The sequence below is a fragment of the Trichechus manatus genome, unplaced genomic scaffold (genome assembly GCF_000243295.1).
Source record: "Trichechus manatus latirostris isolate Lorelei unplaced genomic scaffold, TriManLat1.0 scaffold00121, whole genome shotgun sequence".
NCBI classification, from domain to species: Eukaryota; Metazoa; Chordata; class Mammalia; order Sirenia; family Trichechidae; genus Trichechus; species Trichechus manatus.
In genome coordinates, this window is record NW_004444057.1 from 715,763 (window position 1) to 742,283 (window position 26,521).

Here is a 26,521-nt window from a genome sequence, read left to right on the forward strand (position 1 = left end):
GTCTGTATCCACTGCAAATATATAAAAATGGTATATGCAGATGGAAAGAGAATGAGAGGAAATACAGAAAATTAAATCAGTTGATGGGTTTGAGGTGTGGGATTACAAATGATTTTTTCCTTTGTCATGATACCATTTGTATAGCTTAAAAAAAAAGGAACAACTCAAAATGAAAAAGCAATGCTTTTAAAGTAAGATTTTCCTTTTAAATTTATGTAATTTTTACTCTCAATCTTACATTGCTAAGTCCATTTTCACCAGCCTAGATTTATGTCCCCTTGCCAGTAATGTACTCCTTACAGTTCAGCAAGGTGCACATGGATGAGAGAACTGAAAGAGGAGGGGGAAGGGAATTATTTCAGATAATCAAGTCGTAGTATATAAGACAATTTTTATAATAAGAGAAACAAGTTCTGGGAAATGAAGCCCTATTTCAATATCTGAGAGTTGACTTTGTGGGAGATAACTGCACACCAAGGCATGGCCAGGAGATCTATATTTCTGTTCTTGACGTCTGTAGGTGCCACTGCCACCACCGATGGTGATGATGGTAAGTGATGGGAAAATGAACTGGGAAGTGATGCAGATTACCCTGACAGATTTAAAGGATTGTCTCAGGCAGCCCCAAGGCAAGTGCTGACTGAGGACAGTATGGCGGCTGCTCAGGTCACTCTGGCACAGCCGGGGCCTCTGAAGCAAAGCTGTTAGAACAGAGGGCAATGTAGTAACTCTGTGGTTTAAATCTGGGCTTAGATCCTTTTTTTTTTTTGAGGGGTGAACTGGAGGTTGTACTATAAATTCTGGAATGTCCATTACTCTTACTTAGTTGGTGTCTGTTTTGTCTTGTATTATTATTGTGGAGATCCAGTGTCCATTGTATCTAAGGATGTGTCCAGGGTAGGCATTTAGTATGGTTTTCCAAAGGTTTTCAGCCTGGCTTCTCATCCCCAAAGCCTCTATCTTGACCCAGGGTGTGGTAAGTGCTAGGTGGGCTGGGGTGAATCCTAATATTGATTATAGGGGAAGATTCTGATTGAGTCACTGCCTCTGGCGAGGAGGTACAAACACAAATCAAGTAAAGCAAGACCATGGTGCTCGCTGGGGAGCCATGCTGACTGCTTCTAGAAAGCTAGTCTGGGGACATTCGAAGAAAGGAAATGCGCTCACGGGCAATACTAGCACCCAATTACCTTTCTTATTTTGTTTGTTTAAATAAAGGTATAATTTTTTTTATTATAAAACAACTAATGTTTTCCTTGTCTTTTCTGCTTCTGTCTTGTTTAGGAGTTTATAAGCGTTTGCCCTTACTCAAAATGTGCAAAGAAGAATAATGGAAGCCCCTGAATACCTTGATTTGGATGAAATTGACTTCAGTGATGACGTATCTGTAAGTATTACTACTTGCAAGCAATGTTTTCAGGGTATTCTGCCTTCAGCAACATTAACTGCTTCCTCTGTTGTAGTCTGTATATCCAAAACTCTGACAATTAGATTAAAAAATTAACAGCAGAAATCCTGTGTGGCTGCCAAAGTGTGGCTTTAGAGTCTGCTGGACCAAAAAAATGAACCCTATTTAATTGTGTATGAACTTGGGTAGGCAAGGAATTTAACCTTGCTGAGCCTCCCTTTCTTAATATCTTTTAATCTTGTCAAAATTGTTCGCTGAAGTAAATTTTCAAAGTGCCTACATATAGTAGGCACCCTACGAGTGTTGATTTCCTTAATATGGCTAGCTCTGCTATAGCCAGCATACTCTAGAGTTCACAAGGACATGGACTGAAGGATGGTGAAGCTGACATTTATTAATTGATAAACAATAATGGAATCCCTCCAAACCTTGTAGGGAACAAAGCACAGGTTTGATGTTTATTGGGACTATTGAAGGAAAGTCCTGCATTGATAACAACAGGATCAGCTGACCTCTGAGGTCCTGCTTAATTCTGTAATGCTGTGGAATTATAAGTCTCTTATTTCCCATGACACCCACAAACATCCTACTGCTTCCAGGTTAAGTTATGGCTACTCAGAATGGATTGTCTGCGTGAACCTTGCTTAGAGCTACATGAGGCTTATCCTGGGCCACACAATAAATTCTGCCACACCAGCAAGCATACTGGCCTCTTAAGCCTAGGCTAGCTCTCAGAGTATGTGGTGAGAAGGTTGCTGTTTCTGAACTAGCCATGTTACTTTTCTTCCCAGGAGTTCCAAAGTCACAATTTCTGTCGTACCTTCCACTGAAGGGCCTGGATCATGGGGCCACCACTGGAAATCATGTCAAACAGATGCATTTACTTTAGCATGCCTCTGGCAGCAGTTTTATTCCTCTATTTTACTTCTTACCTTGAAGTAAAATATGCATGTTGCACACAAGAATTGGATTACTAGGATGAGTGTGATGAATCACCTGTTTTATACAACCTTGGATGAGTTTTTCTTTGTACCAGGGAATTGTGAATTCAGCTTTTCCCTAGTTCAACTTCCAGATAATTTTTATTAGGCCTCAGTAAGACCAGTGTGAAGTGAGCTTCTCTTTCCCACCATGTCTATCTGTCTGTTTGTTTTTTATCACTACTCTTGACTTAAAAGTGTTCAGAGCATGGGCTTCTTTTATGACCACTCCCTTCAAAGTATATTGAGCTGAGTGGGGAAAAGCAGGGAAAGTGAATGATAGCTTAGCGGGGTAAAGATAGGATAGAAGGTTTCACAGAAAGGGAAACTGTTCTGATTAGGAGTTTGGGGGGTCCTGGTGGCGCAGTGGTTAAGAGCTCGGCAGCTAACCAAAAGGTCGGCAGTTCAAATCCACCAGCTGCTCCTTGGAAACCCGGTGGGGCAGTTCTACTCTGTACTGTAGGGTTATTAGGAGTCGGAATCCACTCAACGGCAATGGGTTTGGTTTGGTTGATGTGTCTCTGAACTTTGACAATAAAGTTGTATTTTAAGAGCATAGGCTTTGTAGGAAGCCATACCTGGGCTCCTACCTTGTTCTGACATTTGTTGGCTGCATGATTTTGGGCACATTAACTTCACCTTGCTGAGTTACCCACCTAGCATTTCAGGTTGTTTTGAGGATTGAGTGAAACAATAATATACGTGAAGCGCTTAGCTTGGCACACAATAAGTTACTCTTTAAAATGGGAGCTTTTGTGATTATTTAAATGAGCAATACACTAATATTTATATGACCGATGGTGAAAAAAGAACTCTAGGGAAAACACCAGGCATAAAGTCAAGACTTTTTTTTTTTTTTTAAAATACAACAGAGCAGTTGTATTTACAGAAGAATCATCTGGCAGCAGCCCATAATTTTGATGAATTAGGAATCTTCACTTGAAAGATAATATGTTAAGCAATAATTGAAGCTGTTTAACAGCTTCAATTAAGATGCAGGATTATGTAATAGTTGAAGGCTGTATAATTTGACCACTCTGAAACATAAATAAAGATATCCATCTGTAACTGCATGTATAACTTCCCCCAAAACTCTCCCTCCTAAAATATGTATTTATTGTTTGACTCTTTAACCTGCATTTAAACTTAAATCAGAAGGAAAACAGTGAAATTACTTAGAATTATTGAAGTATAATAGTAGATAACATTTATTGAGTGCTCACTTTGGGACAGGCAATGTGCTAAATGATGTATACCTGCATTATCTCATGTAATCTTTAACAACAATCCTACAAAAGAAGTATTATTAGTTTCGTTTTACAGATGAGGAAACTAAAGCACAATGATATTAAGTAACTTGTCTAGAGTCACCCAGCTAGGTAGTAGCTGTCTGACTCCAAAACATTCACTTTTAGCCACACTTGACTGCCTCTCCAAGATGCATTATAGTCTGTTCTAATGGTTCTCATCAGGGGTGATTTCTCTCCTCCCGGCCTAAGATATTTGGTGATACCTGGAGACATTTTTGGTTGTCATTACAGGTTAGGTGCCACTGGCATCTAGTGTAAAGAGGCCGGGGATGCTGCTAAACATCCTATAATACACAGGCCGAACCCCTACAACAAAGAATTATCTGGCCTAAAATGTCAGGAGTGCCATGGATGAGAAACCCTGATCTATTTTAATTCACTTGAAACTAAAGAAGCTCTACTTTGGTAACCTCTGTAACATGTGTCTTGGTTTCCTAGTGCTATTGTAACAGAAATACCACAAGTGGGTCACTTTAAAGTACAATAAATTTATTTTCTGACCATTTTGGAGGATAAAAGTCCAAATCACTGTCTAGGCCTTGTTGATTCCTTCCTTGTTGGTAGCCCTGGGCGTTCCTTGGCTCCTTGACGATTCTCAAAAGGCATCTGTCTTCCCCCTTGTGTGCATGTGCTTGGGTCTTCGTGTATTTACTGCTCTTTGTATAACTTGTAAGTGATTAAGTCTAGGATCCACCCTACCCTAGCATAACCTCAACTGATTAATTCATTACACTATATTAGATTTCATTATGGAAGTTGATTACATTAAATTAGATTAGATTCCGTCCACAAGTATGAAAACCTGTTGCCATCGAGTCAGTTTCGACTGATAGCAACCCATGAGTTACAGAGTAGAACTGCTCGATAGGATTTCCTAGGCTGTAATCTTTAAGGAAGCAGATTGCCAGGCCTTTTCTTCTTTGGGGCTTCCAGGTGGATTCAAACCGCAAACCCTTAGGTTAGTGGTTGAAAAACCATTTGCACCACCCAAAGACCTCTCCACCGGTATAGGGGTTAGGATTCCAACACGTTTTGGGGAGACACAACAACATGGTAGATTATTTTATCAAAATTCAATCTTATCCAGGTTTAATACCTTAATCATTGCAGAATTGTATTTTTCTTGCATAATAACTTCATGGGGAAAGAAGCTGAAATAACCTCTTAAATACTGAAATTATTTTCTCTGTCTGTTAAGGTAACCTAGGAGCAATGAATGTTGCAGCTGCTTTTAGGGCTAAATGGAGACTATTCAGATGCTAAAATTGAAAAATGAAGATATTTTCAGCTTGCTAATTCACTGGCATAAAAAGAAATGTAGTCTCCCATAAACATGCATTTATTTTGAGGATTCCATAAACCTCCATCTCTGACAGCCCTTAAGCCTCTCTCCTGGTTAAGTGGCAGGGAAGGGGAGAAAAGTGCACATTACTTTTGAAAAAGATGTTTACAAAGAAGATGCCCGAGTTTAAAAAACTTCTTACTTTCCAGCCATACACCTATCACGCAGCCTAGGCTTTCTATTTCATGATTGTTCCCTCTGGTCATGAGCCTAGTTCTTGTTTTAATTAAAACACAAGCTGTATATCGGCACAGAAAAACAACCAGAACATTCTTGGCTTTACCTAATGAGACAAAACACAGAAGACAATCTAATTATTTTGAAGTTTCCCACACTCCAAAATAATGTGCATCTTTTGCAAAATGCAGAGTTTAAACTATACATTCTTGTAACCCTGCCATCTAAAAGGGCAGAACATTGTGCAATAACTGAAGATCCGTGAGAGATGACGACACACAAACACAAGGGCTCAAAGTAGGGCTTTTCTGTCACTGCAAATGGGTTTACATTTTCTTTCTTCATTCCTTTGGGAGCCAGAAATATCTGTCTTAAAAAACAAAACCAAAAACCCTCTGGAATACTACTTTACCTTAGTGTTCTTAGAAGCTATTGTGTGTTTCTTTTATTAAGAGAAGATAATTTGCTGTCTTAAAGAGACTGTTGTAAACAGGACTGATTACCTAAACAAAACAGAGGCTGAACCCTAGAGCTATGGAAGAGCGTCACTCAGAACCGCCATCCATCATACGCTGACTGTGCCAGTCATGGTGCTGAGCTCTTTAAGTCGTTTATGTTGTTTAAGCCTCACATCAGCTCTGCGAGGCAGGCTCTACTATCATTCCCTGTTTGGCAGATGAGGAAATTGAGACTTGGAGACGTTGCATGACTTCCACAGGGCTGCAGATAAACAAGTGTCAGGGTCAGGGTGTGAATTTAGAACTTTTTGACAACATTATTCTTCCCATTCTAGGCAACTTGGTTGAGTAGAAAAATCTCTGGACCAGTCACCTCACCCACCCCTCACTATCCTCAGTTGTCTCTGAAGTGACTGCAAATCCCTTTATGGAAGTAAGAGTGTTGGTATACATTATAAAGAAATGAAATAAAGCAAGCTAAAAATAAATTAAGTGAATCTCTTAATTTTACTCTATCTCAGCATTTCCATCTGTAAAATGATAATAATCATCTCTATATATGCCTAAAATTCTATGGAGAAAAATTGAGAATTTATATATATGTATATTCATATATACAGAGTCCCTGGGTACTGCAAAAAGTTGATGTGCTTGGCTGCTAACTGAAAGGTTGGATGTTTGAGTCCACCCAGAGGAACCTCAGAAGAAAGGCCCGGTGACCTACTTCTGAAATATCAGCCATTGAAAACCCTATGGAGCACACTCTGACACACATGGGTTGCCAGGGGACGGAGTCTGCTCGACGGAAATTGGTATTTAGGTATACATACATACGTATATGTACATGCATACACATATATATGCATATACACATGTACACACATATACATATCCACACATATACACATACACAAGTACATATGTGCATGTACACATAAGTGTACACACATACACATGTATATGCACACACACAAACTGTTCTTCTGCATGAGAATTATTATTGTCTTTCTATATCCTCTGACAGCAACTTTGGTAAAAAATGACATTTTTTTCTAAGTGGATAACCTATTATTTGTGCAAATCAAGTAAGACCAAGATAAATAAGTGTCCTTTCACCCTAGCATCCCCTTTGACCAAGCTCTTGCAACCTAGAGTAATAACACAACATTGAGTAGATCCATTTTCCTAAGGTGCCTGAACCACTGTCTGGTAGAAAAATAAACTCTTATGGCAAATAAATCTCACTTTCAACAGATTTTCACATTTTCCATCCCACAGACTATTTTCACTAAAATACCTGCCCTCCTTCTGTTCTGTATGCATCACCTTTTACTTGTCTCAGTCCAGTGACACCCCCCAGATTTTGTTGTATTTTGATAAAGAGTCATTTCACAACAGCAGGAGACCTGGCAGTGGGAGACCTTGAGAAGGGGGATGTAGAGGGTGTCAAGTGGACTTAGGCAATGAGTTGGGTTGGGTAAATAAAAAAAGTTTTGCCCTGATTTTAGGTATGAAAAGAATATAGAGATGTTTAAGGTCCAAGGAACCTGGCTTGCCCTTCTCTCTAGAAAGGGAGCCACCAAAGTATGATGGATCCTGTTATACTTCCTTCTGCCTTTCCTCAGAGGTGACCAAGGCAGGCACGTGGCCTTTAGCTGCCTCAGTCTCTTCTTCACTCTTCCCATCCATCAGCCCTATCCTTCCTAGCAGTCCCCGTGCTCTTTATCAATATTAAAACTTTCCTTAGTGTTTCTCTATGATCTAGTTTCATCAGCCGTTCAAAATCCCCCATCTAGACATCTAGGTCAATTGGCATAACAAAGTTTATTAAGAAAATGTTCTGCATACTTTGGTGAGTGGTGTCTGGGGTCTTAAAAGCTAGCGAGTGACAATGTAAGATATATCAATTGGTCCCAACCCACTTGGCACAAAGGAGGATGAAGAACACCAAAGACACAAGGAAAATATTAACCCAAGAGTCAAAAGGGCCATATAAACCAGAGACTCCATCAGCCTGAGACCAGAAGAACTAGATGGAGCCTGGCTACCACCAGTGACCGCCCTGACAGTGAACACGACAGAGAGTCCCTGACAGAGTGGGAGAAAAAGTGTGGAGTGGAACTCAAATGCATATAAAAAGACCAGACTTAATGGTCTTACTGAACCTGGAGGAACCCCCAAAGCCATGGTACCCAGATGCTGTGTTAGCCCAGAACTAAAACCATTCCCAACGCCCACTCTCACAGACATAACATAAAATAATAACTCATGAAGCGTATGCTTCTTCGTTCAGGCAGATACCTGAGACCAAATGGGCAGCTCCTATCCAAAGGCAGAATGAGAAGGCAGGAAGAGACAGACAGGAGGTGGTTGGATGGTCACAGGAAACCCAAGGTGGAAAGGGGGAGTGTGCTGTCACATTATAGGGATTGCGACTAGTGTCGCGTAACAATATGTGTATAAAATTTCATATGAGAAATTAATGTGAGCTGTAAACTTTCACCTAAAGCACAATAAAAAGTATTTTAAAATGCCCTATCTGTTCTTTTTGTGGTGATCTAAATTAACTCTCATCCCTCCCTCCTCCAGTCCCATATTACCAAAAACATATTCTAACATCATATGCCATATATTTTTTTTTTTTTTTTTTATCTTAACACCTGCCAAAAGAGGATTGGGAATCATCTAATCTAGAAAAGATGACTTGATGTCCATAACTAGTGTTAGAAACTAGGACTAGAAGCCAGTCCCTGGACTCCAAATCTTGTGCTGAACATCAATTCCTGAGAAGGCAGAGAGCAACTTTACTCCTGGATTTCTCTGTGTTATGCACAGAGTGATTCACAAGAAGAACGAGCAACTGCCAAGTTTTTTATTTGCTCTTCTCTTACTCTGCAGATAACCCTAGAAGTTCTTGTCTTAGCTGATAACTGTAGGATTTATTAGTTTTATTATGTAGGTTATTTACCTTTTATGCATAATTAGCTTTTATGCCAACCCATTCAACAAGCATTTATTAAACATTTACAGTGTACCAGGTACAGTGCTAGGCTTGGGCTGAATAACATAGACTTGCTCTGTGCTCTCATACAGTTTACAGTAGGATATTATAACAATTAAGCATATATGAAATGTCAAGTTAACTTCATAGTAGGTTAGATTTAATTACAATACCAAACTCCATTCTTGACAGTCAGTCTTTATATTTATACTGGTGATTGATTATTATCTCACAATTAAAATTAGCCCATCACTGGATTTGAACAAGGTTTACAGTAGGCCACCTTCCCTACTGTAAGATAAATTTCCCTTGTAATTTTTTGTTGTCATTTTGTCCTCAACATAAACAATTCTTATTGCTTTATTTTTAAATGCTCATTTTTGGTACTTTTAAATGTAAATAGTAATAATAGCTAACATCTGTTGATCACTATGCACCAAGCACTATTCTCAGTGTTTTCTGTTGTTAGCTTATAATCTTCATAGCCACACTCCTGTGGGTACTATTGTTACCTTGTTTTAAAGATGAAGAAACTGATAGATGGTAAGTAACTAAAATATTAATCAGCTAGAAAATGGTAAAGCCTGTATACAACATGGGCAGTTTGGCTCCACAATCTGTGCTTGTGACCACTGTGCTGAAAATTGCTTCTGCTGAGACCCTTGATCACCTCTGGTTGTCCCAGGCCACCCAAATCTGTTCCCCATTCAGGTCCACTTCTCAGAGTAGAAGCTGATCATTCAGTACTGTGTGTTCAGAATGTTGGCACCTCGCCAAGTTCACCATTATGGACTGTCTTCTTCCCCCTGACTCCAGGTAGACTAGTTCCTGGTGCTCTCTTAAAAGGGTCAAAAAGTATTACTGAATTTTCCCCAATACCAACCACGAGCAGTGTCTTAGTATAAAGAAATTTGATTATTATTAATTAAAAAAAAAACAAGTTCTTGGACGATATGATTAAAAACAAAGAACAAAAACAAAATTCAAATACATTTGAAAATGGAATTATAATATTTCATTTCAGTGGAGCCTAAATGGTGGAAAGAAATGCACTAAAGCAATCTGGGATGGATATATGAAAGCGTGGATTATCAGTAACTGCACTACGTAGAGGTGGTTGAAATTGTGGGAGTAGACAAAGGTCATCAGTGAAAACATGGAATGTGGAAAGAGAAGGATGTTTCGAGGAAAGAACTATGCAGAAGTGTATCCGATGTGGTGGTGGGAGGGAAGAGGCTTCTGTAAACGAAACTGGAAAGAAGTTGTCAGAGAAATAAAAAGGAAAACCAAGGGAGCTAAAGAAGGGAAATTCAAAGGGAGTAGTCAGTAGTGGCAACTCTTGTGGTTAGGTCATTATAAAGAAAAGGGTTGGAAAGTGCCCATGGGATTTTCCAGTAATGAGCCCACTAGTGGCCACAATAAGTGTCCACAGTGTGATGGGGCAAAAGCCATGTCATGGTGGTTTGAGGAGTAAAGGCAAAGGTGAGGAAGAAGAGACGAGAGAGTAGGCTTCTAACAAGGGTGGTTGTAAACACAAGAGCAGGAAAGCCTATGATCTATCAGGGAAGCAGAGGGTCTTGGAGAAGAGGGTTGTGATTTTTATAGAATCAAAGGACAAGAGCCAATGTTGAGTGAGTAGTAGAGAGAAGGAGAGAAGAGGGGATGATGGCAGAGCAGAAGTCCTGAGGAGATGGGAGAGAAGAAATGCAGAGCACAAGCAGAGGTCCAACAGTGAAGGGGTGGATTGTTAGTCCTCAGAGAAGGGGTAGTAGAAACGATTTGTTATGGAGGGCGTGAAGTCAGGACATTTCTTCCTGAATGGAAGGGCAGGCCTTTGGAAAGGAGGCCAGAATTTTAGGGGAAAAAAAAAAGTTTTGTTTCTGAAAATCTCATTTCAGTTATGTGTCTTTGCTTCCACTCAGTCTTAGCTTTGCTTGTGCACATTACTGTCGTTGTTTCATTGTGTGTCTGTTGAGTGCCTGCCTGGATTTTGGAAAGCTGCGTGAGAAATCATGGATTTTGAGATCGTTGTTTGGATGACTGGGTTAATTGTTTCTTTTGGAAACCTAATGGGACCTTAGTTGATTAAAAGTCTCCAGCTTGAAAAGGTGCTTGAGATTTTAGCCCCTTCATTTTCCGTGGCTCATTACCATTTGAGTAATGTCTGCTTGTTCACCCAGATGGCTCCAGTTCTCAGGAATAAGGGCCAAAACTTTTCAGTCTTGAACAATACCTAGGGTGGTCAAAGATTCCCATAGCTCTCATAGAAATCATATGCTGTTCTTATGAATCCCGTGCGTGATCAAACTATTTTGCATGGCAGGGTGACAAAACTGACTGGCTTAGGCTGGGATGTATAGGGTTGTCTTGTGTTGTCATATCGACACTATACAGTTTGTGAAGCTAAGTTTCAGTGTCATCCTTTGGCCACAAACTCTCTTGGGTTAGAAAAGAACAAAGATCAGCCAAAATAACCTGCTGAGATAGGCTGAACTATCTTTCCTTTTCAGTCCCAGCTCAGTCCCTGTCTTCCTGCCTCATTAGGTCTCATATTTTAGTCTGCTGAGCTTAAAATCATGACAGAAGAGAAAATGAGGAGGTGGTGCTATGGGAGACACATGGAATACAGGTTAGAGAGGAGAAATTACAACATTTAACACCACTTTACAGTTTGCAAAATGACTTTACATACATTATCTCGTATAATTGTCTATGTTTTACAGGTAAGGAAATTAAAGCCCAGAAATAGTAAACGCTTTATTTGTCCAAAGCCACAGTTAGTAAATGTCAGAGATGAGACTTGAATCCACAGCTTCTGGTTCCAAATCCATTGTTCTTTATACAAAAGACTAAGGCATCAGTCAACACTAGTACTATTAATGTATTTGAAGCTTTCTTTTTTAAGTTTACCATGATTGCATTGCCAGAGTTGTACTTATGGGTTTTCTTTTTTCTAAGAGATTAAAAAACAAAAAAACCAAACACATTGTCGTTGATTCAATTCCAACCCATAGCAACCCAATAGGACAGAGTAGAGCTGCCCCATAGGGTTTCCAAGGAGTGGCTGGGGGATTCGAACTGCCAGTCTTTTGGTTAGCAGCCAAGCTTTTAACCACTGTGCCACCAGAGCTCCCTGAGAAGATTAGCACTATACGAATATTAGCTGTTGTTATTATTGCCACTAAAATCATGAGTTACTTACAGGAACTCATTTCAGTTCAACAAATTCCTAGTATCCTAGGTAAATAAAACATTGTCCATTCCCTCAGGAAGCAGAGAAAGCATTTATGTAAACATATAGATGACACATCAGATTGATGGATGCATCAGAATCACCTGGATGGCTTGTGAAAACAAAGCTTGCTGGACCCACACTCAGAGTTCCTAGCAAGTTCTAGGTGGTGTTGATGTCGCTGGTCTGGAAACCACACTTTGAAAGCTGACGTTACTTCCATCTTGGAGGGTCATAGAGATGATACCCAGGCAAAATTTGAAGGATTAAAAGCATTTGCCTAATGTAATGGAAGGAATGGCATGCCAGGTAGATGGAATAGCATGTATAAAGGTGAAACATAGGTAAGAAACCACAAGAAATTTGGTATTGCAGCCACATGAAAAGAGAAGTGGGCAATGGTGAGAGATGACGCTGAACTCATGGAGGCTTCAAGTGCCATGCTAAGGCCTGTCTTCTGTAGGCTGTGCAGAGCCACTGAAGGATCTGAAACAGAGAAGCACCTCAGTCAAATTTTCATTTTAGAAAGCTAATCAATTCCAGTGGCAGTGTGGAGGCTTGGAGGATATTCCCACTTTCCACCTAAACATGAAAGAGCTCCTTTGAAAATCTATAATACTGTGACAAGGGATTAGTCAGATGTGTGCTACATTTTGGTATATTTGTCAAACAGTTAATCAGTCACTAACTGTATACCCAGCATATGTATAAGTCAAAGATACCATTCTTGCCTTCAAGAGCTTGTTCGAGCCAAGACTAAGACTATAGAGCACAAGACAGAACAGGATTCCATCCAGGACAGAAAAGAGAGCACTCAGTAAGGGCTGAAGCAATCAGCCATGGTTTCATGGAGAAGGCTGGCCTTGAGGAACAATGGTGTTGCATGGCTAGAGGAAGGCGGTCCAGACAAGGAGACCACAGTATAAAAGAACAGAACCAGTTAAAAACCAGTTGCTGATGAGTAAGTTCCGATTCATGGTGAGCCTATGTGTGTCCAGGTAGAACTGTGTTGCATAGGGTTTTCAGTGGCTGCTTTTTCAGAAGTAGATCACCAGGCCTTTGTTTGAGGCACATCTGGGTGGACTCGAACCACCAGCCTTTCAGTTAGCAGCTAAACACATTAACTCAGGATAAAGGAACAGAAGAGGAGCTAAACTGGATGCACAGGGACACTGATGAAGCCAAAGCAACCTAGTGCAGGGCCTAGGAAAAGAAGTTTGGGTTAAAAAGGCTATTTTCACAGGGAAGTGGGTAATTTTTAGAAAAGCAATTAAGTAGGGCAACAAAAACTGGAAGTATAATACTTCTCAACCAACTGCAAGCCCCCTCTCCTCTCTGATCATCCAAAGTTAATAAGAATCAAGGGAACAGAATACAAAGGCGAGGGAGGATGCATTAGGCCTTAGTTATGATTGGGCCCTGGGAGTTGGCATTGTCCTGAGAAAGAGGTGGATTGGTGATCTGGTAGCTCCTTATAAAAGGCCATCTGTCCGTGAACTGGGATGAAGGCCTGAGAAACCTCCTCTTTCGGGTCCCAGATGGTAGCAAAATGCGCTTTTGCAAAGGAGTCTTCCTGGGTCGTTTGTTCATTCCCAACTTGGCAAAATAGAAAAATATTTTTGCATGTTAGTTGTGTGAATTGTGTTTCTTATACATCTCCTTACATCACAACTTAACTATCTTTACAGCATCCCCCTAAGCTTTGTATTCCCTCCAAAGATCAGTGTTTGTACAAATTCACAAATTGCATTTTTCTTGTGTCTTTATAAAGAAGGGTGGATTTGTTCACAGGGTAGATTGGAGTCACTGCCAAGTTCGACATTCCATCCACCCTTAAAAGTATCCAAAACTTCAAATTTCTGGCTACACATCATCCTTCTCTTAGATTTCTGCACTTTTTACTTCCATTACCAGGAGCAGCACATGACTTTTTCTGCAAGGTCATTATTTCCAAAGAGTTAAGATGTATGTAGTGGCTTCCTATGTGACCCTGGATGGAGAGCAGCAAAACCACATGTGATGTAGATTAGGGGCATTGGGCGGGGCTCAGCTAGGCACAGTCTCTGCCTGGGACTCAGTCCCCATGCCAGCAGCAGCCTGTGTTGTTCTAATTTAAACCCCATTAAATTAAAACTCATTTACACTGTGGATCTTTGATGTCTCATAGGAAGAGTCGAAGCTATGGCTAATGATTCAATAGATACTCTGACATGTCTGACTTTGAGGTGGGAGGTTCCAGGCACATGCAGTTCTGATGCATGTGCTTGGAAATGCAGATAACAGCTCATCCAGTTTAATCAAATAGATATCATTAAGTCTAGTGAGAAAGACTTAAATTGAATTTATCATTAACTGTATTTAAACATGAGGAAACCCTGGTGGCGTAGTGGTTAAGAGCTACAGCTGCTTGCCAAAAGGTCAGCAGTTCTATTCCACTAGGCGCTTCTTGGAAACTATTTGGGGCAGTTCTACTCTGTCCTTATAGGGTCATGATGAGTCGGAATCGACTCAATGGCAACGGTTTTGGTTTTTGGTGTTTAAACATAGTCAATCTTAAATTTCCTTTCTCCCCAAAATTTTGCCTTAGAAGAAAAACCAATTTAAAAGAGAGAGAAGACTTTGCTTAAAGGTGCTTTATGGGGCACATGGCCACCGAAAACAAAAGGCCCAATTTTAATTGAATTACAGACTGTGTAATTATTTAACCTGTACCAGCTGGTCTCGTGAAGCTACCAGATTCCTTAGAGAGCTTGTACTTGGCAAGAAACATAAAGTACCTTATTAGTAACAAGAAAAATGCCTTCTGTACAGTTACCCCCAACCCCCAAAGACCATAATGTATAAGGAAATAAACCTTAAAGTTCATTTTTGGTTTAAGAGGCAGTGATCCCTCCCTCTGAGTGTGTGAATGGATTTGCTAACACACCTGTAGTCTCTGAGGAATGGCCAACAAAAACAAGATGCTATTGCATCAGACAGGTAAGAGTAATTTCTCTAATTGGTCATTTGCGATTTCATTTTTCACTTGCAAGTACTTGAAATTTAATTTGTTTGTGCCATGCAGTTGGCAAACTGACAGTAGCTACAAATGCACCTCCCTCTGTCTTGCTGTCTGGTATAGTGTGGAAAGCACTGATGGGTCTCAGTGTGGATGCTTTGCTTTATCTGTCAATATCAACCTAACTAAAGTACACTTCGCATTGAAAAATGTGTCCTAATTACACATTCCTCACTTGTAATGCTAGAATAGTCCTAATGAGTTTCCCATGATCATTTTTCTTTTAGATTAAATCTTTTTTTCTCCACTCCCCAAAATTGTGTAACAGTGAAGTAATTCAGATTTGTGCTTGTTCACGTATAAGAACGTTGGTCTTAGAAGTACAGAGCAAAGTATTTTTAGGAAGCTGTATTTTATGAATTAAAGTGCAAATGTGATTGAAGACAGTGCTTGCCTTGTCCTTTGATTAAAAAAAGACTCCATCCTATTTATTTTGTTTTGAAAAACCCTTCCCTAAAGACAGATTGATTGCCATCAGACGAATCCCCATGAATCATAGCTATTGATTTTACATTTGTTTTAGCTCTTCTGATTTTATTCCCCTTTATGTCATAATTTGTTATGCTGATAGCCAGCCCCTGAGTTCGTGCTGGGACTGAGACTGGAAGGTGATTTCTTGCCATTCAGATTAATCTATATATGAAACAGATGAGCTTTCAAACCCAGAACCATGCGTCTCTTGCCATTTATGACATTACCCTAGTTTTTCCCATGGAGGTCACAGATGCCACACAGTAAAGTCTGTGGCAGGTGGCACCGCTGGGGACTTTCAGATAGTGTGATCAGAACAGGCACAGGTAGGTCTCCCAACTGCCCTGGGCATTGCAGAAAGCTGGGTATTCGTCCACTTGGCTTTTCACACTTAGACTGACTCTTAGAATTCTGAATGGAAATACTATGGCCCTCTTTCGGAAACTCAATTCTTCTGTCTTCCACAGGTAGTGGAAGTGATAGGAGATGGAAAGTCTGCTAGCCTCACCCCACCTTGCTTGTTAAAGAGAGGCTGACCCAGACCTCTTTTAAACTCCACCTGCTTAGATGCTGTGGGTAAGAGTTTATGATGGGGCCCGATCACCACTAACCCATTTAGGGTAGAGTTCAATAGGCTTTCTAGATATACATGTTGTATTTAAGTATCACTTCTTGTGGTTTTATTTTCTGGACAATTTGAGTGTATATAGTTTAATCTTATTTTAACGTATTATTTTATACCCTTTCTCCTCTGGCTTCCCATTTAGTATTCAGTCACATCCCTCAAGACCATCCCAGAACTGTGCCGAAGATGTGATTCCCAAAACGAAGACAGATCAGGTGGGTTTCGCTCCTCTCCTTGCCTCCTTGTCCTGAGTTAGAGTGTGAGAACCCCTGAAAGCTGTTTCTCCTTATATTGGTTGCTCCTGCTTTCTGTTTTCTTTTTCCTTTATGGCTTCTCTACTCACTCCTGCCCTCAACAAACAGATGTTAGGTCATCTACCCAAGGATAACAGGACAGGGAGGCCCTAATGAGGACTCGGCTGTATACAAATAAATGTAGGAGATCATCTTGGCAGCTCCAAACCACAGTATATGCAGCAATTTACTGAAAACCCAAGAAACCATTGGTGACAAAACATAATGATGCAGGCGCCAATGAAAAAATGTTGGATACATTTACTACCCATATGGCAAGGACCAGCTTGGGGGATGGTACTTTGCCAAAGTCTGAAACCCTATCAGGGATGCGACATGATAGAGTCTGCAATAAGGCATACTGTAACAGTTAAGATTAAAGCGAAGCTTTGGAGTTTAATAGTGTAAACTAAACAGAGAATTATGGCATATAGATGAAAACCAGCTGGTTGACCTTTTCTCCTTGTACCCCCCCCCCACTCCTCTGACAAAAAAAGTATATTTAAGGTTGTTTTTCCCTCTGTAAATCAAATTAAGCCTCTCTGCTTTTCTCTCTGTGATGGGCAAAAATAAAAATAAAAGAGGATATTGATGGGAAAGATACCAAACTATAAAATGATGTTTATTATTTTTTCCTAGTAATTACCTTAAAGCATCACGATTAACCTTGCCAAAGCTGGACTTCCTCTAATAGTAACGAGAATCCTGAGAACGATGGGTGGCAGAGACTGAAGATGATCCTCAATTGAAAATAAATAGATGGGCCTTACCTATATGGCTACTAGAATTCTAGGTCTTTCTAACTGAAAGGACTTTTACAAAGCTGATTTTCTTTTCCCCTGGACCGTTTGTTTTCTTTTGACATTTTGCTTAGATGAGACAGGCCAAAATAATTAGTCTTCAGGTTTGTTATCTCTGTGTCTTTTTGTGAGTGAAAGTAATCCTTCATTCAGTGTTTGGGTCAGAAACATCACAGAAGATGGTTTTAAATTCAAATAAAAGTTTTCACTTACCTTTGGGTTTTTTGTTTTTTTATATTTTTTATTCCCAAAACACTCTAGTTTCTGTAGGGTCTAATAGAGGCTTTTGGCTGAGAGGCTTATAAAAATGAGTCTCTTTAAAAGGTATCACCTATTTCAAAGTTGAACGTCTGACTGCAATCAGTGACACAGGCAGCAGAGGGCAGTGGAGATGTCACCAGGTTCAGAGTCTGAAGACCTGGGTGCGAGATAGGGTTCAGCCATCTGTCGGCTACATGACCTTGATCCTGTGACTAATTATCTGTAAAATAAAGAAGAAATCTGTTCTACCAATGTCACCAGGTTGTTGTTAGGATCAAAATTAGGTGAGGTATTAGAAGGTACTTTACAAATATAAAATTTTCTTTTTCTTTAATTAGAGATGGGGAGTGAGAGAGAAGAAATAATAATAGCAAACATCTCAGTAGAGCCTAATGTGTTAGGTACCATTGTAAGCACTTCATATACATTATCCCAGTTAATCCTAAAATCTCTATGAGCTAAGTACTGTTATAATCTTCATATTATAGATGGGGGAACTGAGGCATAGAGCAGAGAACAGTTAAGTATCTTGCCCAGGGTCACACAGCAGTTAAGTTACAGAGCTTGGATTCAAAACACAAAAAGTCTGCCTCTAGAGTTCATTCTCTATCCACTACAAGTACTACCTCTCAGATAGCTAGACTTAGCAGTGATAATTTAATGTTAAGGTATATTATTCTTTAAAAAATGTTTAAATCAGCATTTTCCTTCATTGTTTAAGTAATAAATTTCTTTTCTCTGTTCAGTAGCTACTCCTGCTGACCATATTAGAATAAACAGAAGCTTTTGAAAATAATTTTTTCTGCTGCCTAGTTCATTCAATTTTCTCCAGATCTTATGACTTTTAGCCACTTCCATAGTCTGATGTCAGACATTTCTTCTGTGGTTGAGGAGGAGGCACATTTCAAGTTCAGAAGCTTTTAAACTTCACCCAGAGCAAAGACCCTTGGTCAAGGTAATCAGCAGTAGTTAGACCAGAAAATGGCTGTATGAGGAAAAGACGCAGGCCTCTTAAAAGAATACCATATAGACCTCCAATTCAATGGACAGTTAGAAGCTGGTAAACCACTTGTTGATGGAGCAAGAATGATCCTAGAAGGAACATGTGAAAAAAAATCCATCTCTCCACAACATTGCCATAGAATTATCTGTGGGCTCATTTGAAAGACATCTTCTCAGCATGGTGAAGTTTTCAGAGCCAGTACCTAAAAGAGTTGAGGCATTCTCATGGGTATCCACATACATAAATAAGACCTGTCCTTCTTGTACCAAACACCTAGGAGGGCTTTGCTTCAGGAGTGTTTGCAGATTTCCATCTTTATGGTAATCTTTTCAAACAAATGGCACAGAGGCACGTTGACTGAGAAGACTCCCCATCTTCTTTTGGATGGGGCACCCTCTGGGGAAACTTTTCCCCAAACCTCCTATCACTTAGAATATGCCCCCACCAAATAAAGACATTTCTCTTCAGTTTTCTAGACTATGTTAAGTACTATTTTATGTAGGTTTTCAAATGTTAACATACTTCCTTTCATTAAAAATCTTTGACAGAATGTTCTTAGACCTGTTGGTTCTTTTATTTTGTTCATTCAACAAGTATTTGTTGAGTGTTCTCTCTTTCAGGCACTGAGGACATTATAAAGAATAAGACAGCCAAGGTCCCTGCTTTCATGGAGCTTAGATTCTAATGGGAATGACAGACGAAAGGCTAGAAAACACATAGGTAAATGAGATCACTTCAAATAGTGATAAGAGGTGAAATGAGATAATGTGATAGAGTAACATGTGGGAGTTGGTAGAGGATATGGAGGCTCAGGGAATATGAGCAGGACCCAGCCATGTGAAAGCCAGGAGAAGAGTGTTGAAAGCAGGGAAACTAGCAAATGCAAAATCCCTGAGCCAGGAATGAGCTTACTATATATGAGGAAGAAAAAGAAAAGCAATGTAGCTACAGCATGGAGAACACTGAGAAGTGGTAGGACATGAGGTCAGGGAGGTGGGCGGGGCCAGGTTCTACAGGGACCAGTGCCTCGTGATCAGAGTTCAGATGTTATGCTAAGTGTAGTAAAGAGTACTACCAACAGAATTCCAATCTACCTAAAATCCTGTTACCTGAAAAGAGGCCTCTCAGTGTGTAGAATCACAACTCTCAGTAAGAGAAGGGACCTTAAAAATTATCTAGTCTGAGAGAGAGTATGCAAGCAAGAAAGTCCAAATAAAACAAAATGATAACACATTGACAATAGATGAATGTGGATGAAAGATATATGGGTGTTCTTTGTCCTATTTTTATTTTCACAACTATTCTATAAATGTATTTCCAAATGAAAAGTTTAAAAGTTATTTACAAATAAATAAAAAGTTTTAAAAAGGGTTTAAAAAAATCACATAGTTCAAAGTCCCCCAGATCTGTAAAGGTGGTGATCCTTATCATCCCCCCCATGGGGTCATCCAGCCTGTTCTTGCTCACTTCAGTGACAGAAAACTCACTGTCTCATGAGGCAGCCCATCTATATAGGTTAGTTATTTTGTTCAGCCAAAATCAGTGTCCTCAAATTTCCCCTCACTGATCTTGGTTCTTCCTTTGGAACCATAGTGAAGAAATACAGTTGTTCCTGGGCAAGAGTGCCGCTGACTGTTTGGAAGTAGCACTGGCTCTTGGTCCTGTCTTTCCGTATCCTGTTCAGTCTTCTTACTCTCTCCAGATGCACTGCAGTTTACTAGCATCCCTCTTTTAAGGTCACTCCACGTGTGGTCCAGTCAGGACCTGTCAGCCCCCAGAGCAGTCCCAGGATTTGTCACACACCTCTGCTGCCTTCTGCTGTGGGCTACAAAGACAAGACTCATGCATGCCCTTTCTGCTTGTTTCCAAGTGTGCTGAGAGGAGCAGGCATGTGAAATGAACCCTGACTGGGACCCTTATGAGTCCCTCTATGAGACATAGAGCCCAGGACTCATCTCCCTTCATCCCTGAACCCTGGGCCAGTGCCATTAGGGGGCTTCAAAAATGGCAAATGACAAAGTGTTGTAAGAGGCCTGAGGGCAGTGTCCTTAACACCTTTCATAAGCTCACTGATGCCCAGTGTTCGCCCATGGAATGCCCTTCCTTTAACTGAAGACTTTGATCCCTGTTGAGAAGTATATTTTCCACTGACAGGTATAACATTTTGAACTGTTCTCCATCATTTACATCGCATATGATTAGATTTCAAATTTTCGTGAGAAAGGAGGTTTTGAAGGGAAGGAAATGTGAAGGCACTGTAGACACTATAAAGGTGGGAGGGAGGTGAAGAACTAGGAGCTGGAAGCCTGAGCACAAACTCTGCCTATGCTTGGAGCTGCACTAGTGCTGCTGAGGTTTCAGGGTTATTTCTTAAGTGTCCGGTGTACCAGGCATTATGCCAGGTTCTCTATAAACCGTATTATCCTCAGAATAACTCTCTGAGAGAGGACCTTTATTATGCCCATTCTGCTGATGAGGAAAGAGGCTCACAGAGGGTAAACAGTTAGCCCATGGTCCTAGAGCCAGGGCTTTAAACTGGTTCCTTCTGGTTTGAACCCCTGCTGAGAATTTGCATTTCCACCCCAGATATACTGAATCAGAATCTACAGTTTAACAAGATCCCCAGGTGATTTTTATATATAACTTCCAGGGAACTTGTTAGAAATGCAAATTCTCAGCAGGGGTTCGAACCAAAATGAACCAGTTTTAAGCCCTGCCTGGAACTAACAAGTAGATTTGAAACCGGCTCTGCTGTCTCCAGAGCGCCTATGAAGTTGAAGGAACCACGTGTGGCTCGTAGTATAAGGGTGTAGGTTAGAAGCAAAGGAAGATATGTGTGAAAAATTTGCACCTAAAAAAGAAAGTTCTTTATGAAAAATTGGCATATATTCTCTGCTTAATCCCTGCTTCTCATAAAGGAAAGGAGGACAGCACAAGACAGTGAGTGTGAACTCTGCTCAATGGTTTTCTCCCAGTGTGAACTAAAAATAAGTTATGTAGACATATGGTATTCAAATCAAAGCACATTCGATTTCATTGACTTTGAGTTTTTTTTTTAATTGGACATTCAAATTCACATTTCTTCAAGTCACAGTGCTTTAAATGTCTTGTGATTCTTTCGAAATTTGTATCTGCTAAGCTCATTGTACAATTTTCTTATGAAAGAAGGCAGATAAATATTAATCCAGCTTTGCATCTAAACTCTGAGGTTAGAAAATTCAATTATGTAATGGTAGCATATGACCCTGTGATGTGTCTGGGAATAGATTCTAAAATAATTTGAATACCTAAATAACATAAAATACTTGTATGGTAATGGGTGTAGGAAAACCATGCTTTTTAAACTTGATATCTGGTAAAGGTCATTTTGGATGTGTATTTAAAAGCATTGCAAAATTGCTATATTTTTAGTCTCTCTGCATGCAAATTATGTGACAAACCCTGAACCTATGAAAATAAAATATATGGTTTACTAAGATTTCCAAGGATTTTTGCCAGCACCAAAAATAGTAAGTCGACATGAAATTTATCCTGTAGACATTGCTGTGACATAGCTGATGATTCTAAATATATAAACCTCCTGTTTTCAATTTTTATTAAGGTTTAATGCTAAAAGCATGAAAAAGAAGGTTGGTATGGCAGTTGAAACTGAAAAGCCTGGTGATTAATCCATTTCACAAGATATAATATAAACTGGACTCCAAAGAATAGGAAAACACATTTTCCAAGAGTTCAGTCAAGAAAATGGATGTTTCAACCTGGTGCAACAAAAAAATCTAATATTAATGATAAGAATCGCCATTTATTTAAGTCAGGCAAAAATTTAGAAATAGTAAAACATCTACATAAGATGTTAGCCAAATAAAGGAACCAATAATTTTTTTCTTTAACAAAATTATAATTTTAATTATATAGTTGATATAATCTATTATAAAAAATGGAAAGTAAAAGCTATAATTAGTCCTGCCACCAAAACAAAATTACTGTATTTCTTTCTAGTATTTATTTTTTCCTGAGGCATATTTTTGGGCATAGTTGTAATCATAGTATGAGGACAATTTTGTCTCCTGCTTTTTTCAGAATGTGTGTGGCTGTCATTTTTAATGAACCATAGGGCTTACACGTAAAAGTAGAGCTGCCCCCTCTGTCCAAAGGGAGAGTTCATCTCTACCTTTAATCAGTTAACACATTGCTTATGTTTCTGAGAAGAAGGGTGTAAGTCAGTTTGGGGCAGTGATCATTAGAAAAGTTGAAAATAAAACTTGGGTGGTGTCAAAATAAGAAACGGGCTGGACGTAGTAGAATTTAAATACATTGTATCTTCACTCCTTCTCTTTACTTCAGAATTTCTTTTTGCTTAACCATAAGTGCCACACTTGCTTGATTTTATAAAAGATTAATGGCAGTGTAGAAAAAAGAAAGTCAGGATGTCCATCAACAGATGAATGGATGAACAAAATGTGGTACATACATACAATGGGATATTATTCAACTATAAACAGAAATGAACTTCTGATACATACATACATGTATGGACCTTGAAAACATTAGCCCAAGTGGAAAAAGTCAAAAACAAAAGGACAAATATTGCATGCTTCCACTTACATGAAATTTCTAGAATAGGTAAATGCGTAGAGACCCAAGTTTATTAGTGGTTACCAGGGGCTGGGAGGAGGGGGAAATGAGGAGCTATTGTTTAAAGGGTGCTAAGTTTTTTCCTGAGGTGGTGAAAAACTTTTGGAAATGGTTAGTAGTGATGGTTGCGCAACGTGGTGAGCCTAATTAATGTCGCTGAATTGTACACTTAAAATGGCAAAAATTTGGTTATATGTATTTTTACCCCAATAAAATTATTTTTAAAAGAAAAAGGAAGTCAGGGACAAGACAGCTTTAGAAAGAGAGAAAACCCAGGGGAAGGGACTCAGTCTCCTCTTTCCCATCTTCAAAACTGTAGAGAAACCTTCTCTCAATAGAATGAGTTCGAGGAAAACTGCAGTAAGGAAGGATGAGAAACTTGAGGTATGAATGGATGAATAAATGTGTGATGAGGAGAAAGGAAACCTTGCTGCTTTGGGCTTTGTGTCATAACTGGGATATGGAACAGCTGGTATTTTGCTTCTTTTCGTTTGAGTTTGACACCCGGATCCCTCAGTTATCTCCTCTTTCATCTGCATCATCAGTCTTTTCCTCTCTAAGGAGTCATTACCCTCATAATAACAAATACTCTCTAATTATCTCAAATCTCAAAAAACAAACAAAATCCCCTCTAGCAGTTTCTCTTTAGAACCAAGCTTTTTAAAAAAGAGTTATGGAAACACTGTCTCCAATCCTCCACCTCTTATTCACCCCTAAGGATCTCTAGTATGGCTTCTACCTCTATAGGTGAGGTTACACCTTCCATTATGTCAAATCCATTGACATTTTGACATTCTCATCTTTCTTGACTTCCAAGCATTATTTGAGACCATTGACCACTTGTTTCTGGAAGCAATCCCCTCTTGGCCATGTGATATCACCTCTCTCCTTGTTTTTCTCTTACGGCTCAGACTGCATCTTAGTCTTCTATGCTGACTCCTCCTCTTTCTCTGCTTGACCTTTAAATATTCAAGTGGGCCTAGTTATAGGACCCTCTCGCTTCTCAATCTCTAAGTCTAAATCGGTGTCTCATCCATTCTCATGGCTTCAAGTACCATCTGTATGCTGCTGCTACTCTCCTCAGCACTCCAGCTGCCCCCCCCCACCCGATATCTTCATTAGATGTCTCTTAGAATTCTGAAGAAGGATTCTTGAATTCCCCTCCCCAGTGTGATTCTACTAGACTCCCCGCTCAGTAAATAGCACCAGCATCCATTCAGTTACTGAAGCCAGAATTCTCCCTCTCCCTCAAACCCCACACTAAGTTATCACCAAAAATCTCAAACCAGTTGCCATTGAGTCAATTCCGACTCACGGCAACTCCACATGTTTTAGAGTAGAACCACTCTCTGTAGGGTTTTCAGTGGCTATGATCTTTTGGAGGTAGATCGCCAGGCCATTCTTTCGAGGTTTCTGTGGGTGAATACAGTTAGTAGCTGGGCACTTGACCATTTATTTGCACCACCCAGGGACTCCTAATCCATCACCAGGTCCTGAGTATTCTATCCTCAAAATATATCTCTACCTGTCCACTTCCCTCCATCTCCATGGCCACACCTAAACCTGTCCACCTGTATGTTTCATCTGAATCAGTGTCCTCCTAATTAGTCTTATCACTTCTTTTCCCAAGACCAATTCTTGCCCACCCCAGGAATAATCCATTTCCCACGGAGTAGGCAGAAGGAAATATTTTGAAATGGAAAGCCTATCATTTCACTCCTCTGTGAAAACTTTCCAATGATACCCCCATTTCAGTTAAACTGGAAACAAAACTCTTTGTTGTGGCCAATAAGATCCCCAGATGTGCTGGCCCCTGAGACCTTCCCCAACTTCATCTTCTGTAACATTCACCCTGTCTCACTCTGTTCCAGCCAAAAGAGCTACAGAACCAGCCAAATTGTCTTCTGCTTTGGGTATTTGTGAACGTGTTTCCTTCTATCCAGATCTTCACAAAATTAGTTTTCTCCTGTATTTTCCCCCAGATCATCACATAATACGCTTCTTCTCAGCCCTCAGGCCTTGGCTTAAGTATCACATCCTTGATGAGGCCTTCTCAAGCTGTTCTACTTAGTAGGTCCCTTCAGCTGTTCTCTATTCCAAAACCCTGCTTGTTGCCTTCAAAGCACTTTGCATTTTGTAATTTCTTACTCATCTGTGTACTTGTTTTATTGTCTGATTCCCCTATGAGGGCAGGGATTATGTCTGTTTCATTCACCACCCTATCCCTAGCACCGCGCCCACAGAAGACATTCGGTAAATGTTTATTGAATAAATGAACACCGCAGGAGTATTTTATCTGTCTTCCAATTACTTTAACACATCTGAACATGCTTTCTTGTATTCCTGCATCTCTTGCTTACATTAAAAAGAGATTGCCACCTTTCATCATGTGAAGAGATTGCCAGCTGGAAGAACAGATTCTCAGTGATACGTGGCTCTCAAGTTAATATAGGCTAATGCCACTGAAGATAAACAGAGTAGGAAATTCTTCCACTGAACTGTTGTTTCTAAGGAAAGTTATTATTAAAAACCAATTTTCTAACTTTGCTCCCATACAATTTTCATAGTAAGTGGTTTGCCAAAATCTAGGTGAAATGCACAGTTTGGAATTTAGGTTAAAATCAATCTGAAATTAATATGACCATGTTTTGCCACTGGTTTCTGGTATCCTATTGCCTTCATATGACCCAAAGAGAGATAATCTGAATTACATGTTTAGGGAATAATTTTAATTTTGATAAGGTGGTCTTGTGGTGTTATGGAAGGAAAGTTGGAGTCAGGGAACCTCATTCCTGGTTGAGCAGTCAGCCTGCTATATAATTTTCTACATATCATTAAAATTTCCCAGTTCTCGTTTATTTTTAAGTGAGAATAATGAAAAACTGCCCATCCATCCTCCAGAATTGTCACAAAAACCTCTCATGAAATCACATACTTGCCTTTTACTCTGAAACATAGAAAGCCTTACACAAACATATTGTATAGGCAATTTTAAAAAGTGTTAAGAAGAGGAAATTTTAGAAAAATTCCAATTGAGAAATACCATTTTACAGCATTTTTTCTTTAGTACATATTTTAAAAATATTTTGTCTATAATAATGCCTGTATGAAGTTTATACCGAAGTGTACCAGAATAGGGAGGCCCAGTAGCTCTGCCATTCATTCATCCTGGGAAGAGCTGCCGTCTGCTCTTTCTCCACTTTGCTTTGTCACAGCTGCACCTGTTCTCTCTCCAGCCTTGGAACTGAGAACTCTGGCTGAGGCACGCGTTCGCGTGGGCGGACCTGAGGGCCTGCCAAGAGGAAGAGTAGGCTGAAGGCCAACTCTAGTTCTTCCTCCCATTTCTCCTCCTCTCCAGACCTTAAGTGAGTCCCTCTCAAAATAAGACAGGGATTCACAGACCCACCCATCTGTTTCTCATGGAAAATAGAATTCATTTAACTTTTAGCAAGAAACAGGGGAACACT

General features: G+C 39.8%; 1 protein-coding gene across 8 annotated transcripts in view; it reads left to right on the plus strand.

The window, feature by feature from the left end:
- The window catches only part of SNCAIP (synuclein alpha interacting protein), a 163,763-nt gene that overhangs the window by 84,545 nt on the left and 52,697 nt on the right, over positions 1–26,521 (plus strand). For 4 of the 8 annotated variants that reach the window (XM_004384273.2, XM_012557825.1, XM_012557826.1 and 1 more), the window contains 2 exons: positions 1,285–1,387; positions 16,205–16,277. In XM_004384273.2, coding sequence (XP_004384330.1) covers positions 1,359–1,387; positions 16,205–16,277 — 102 coding nt within the window. In that variant the 5' untranslated portion in view covers positions 1,285–1,358. Of the gene's footprint in view, positions 1–1,283; positions 1,388–16,204; positions 16,278–26,521 lie in introns of those variants that run through there. The other 4 variants (XM_004384272.2, XM_012557828.1, XM_004384271.1 and 1 more) reach the window with 2 other exon arrangements.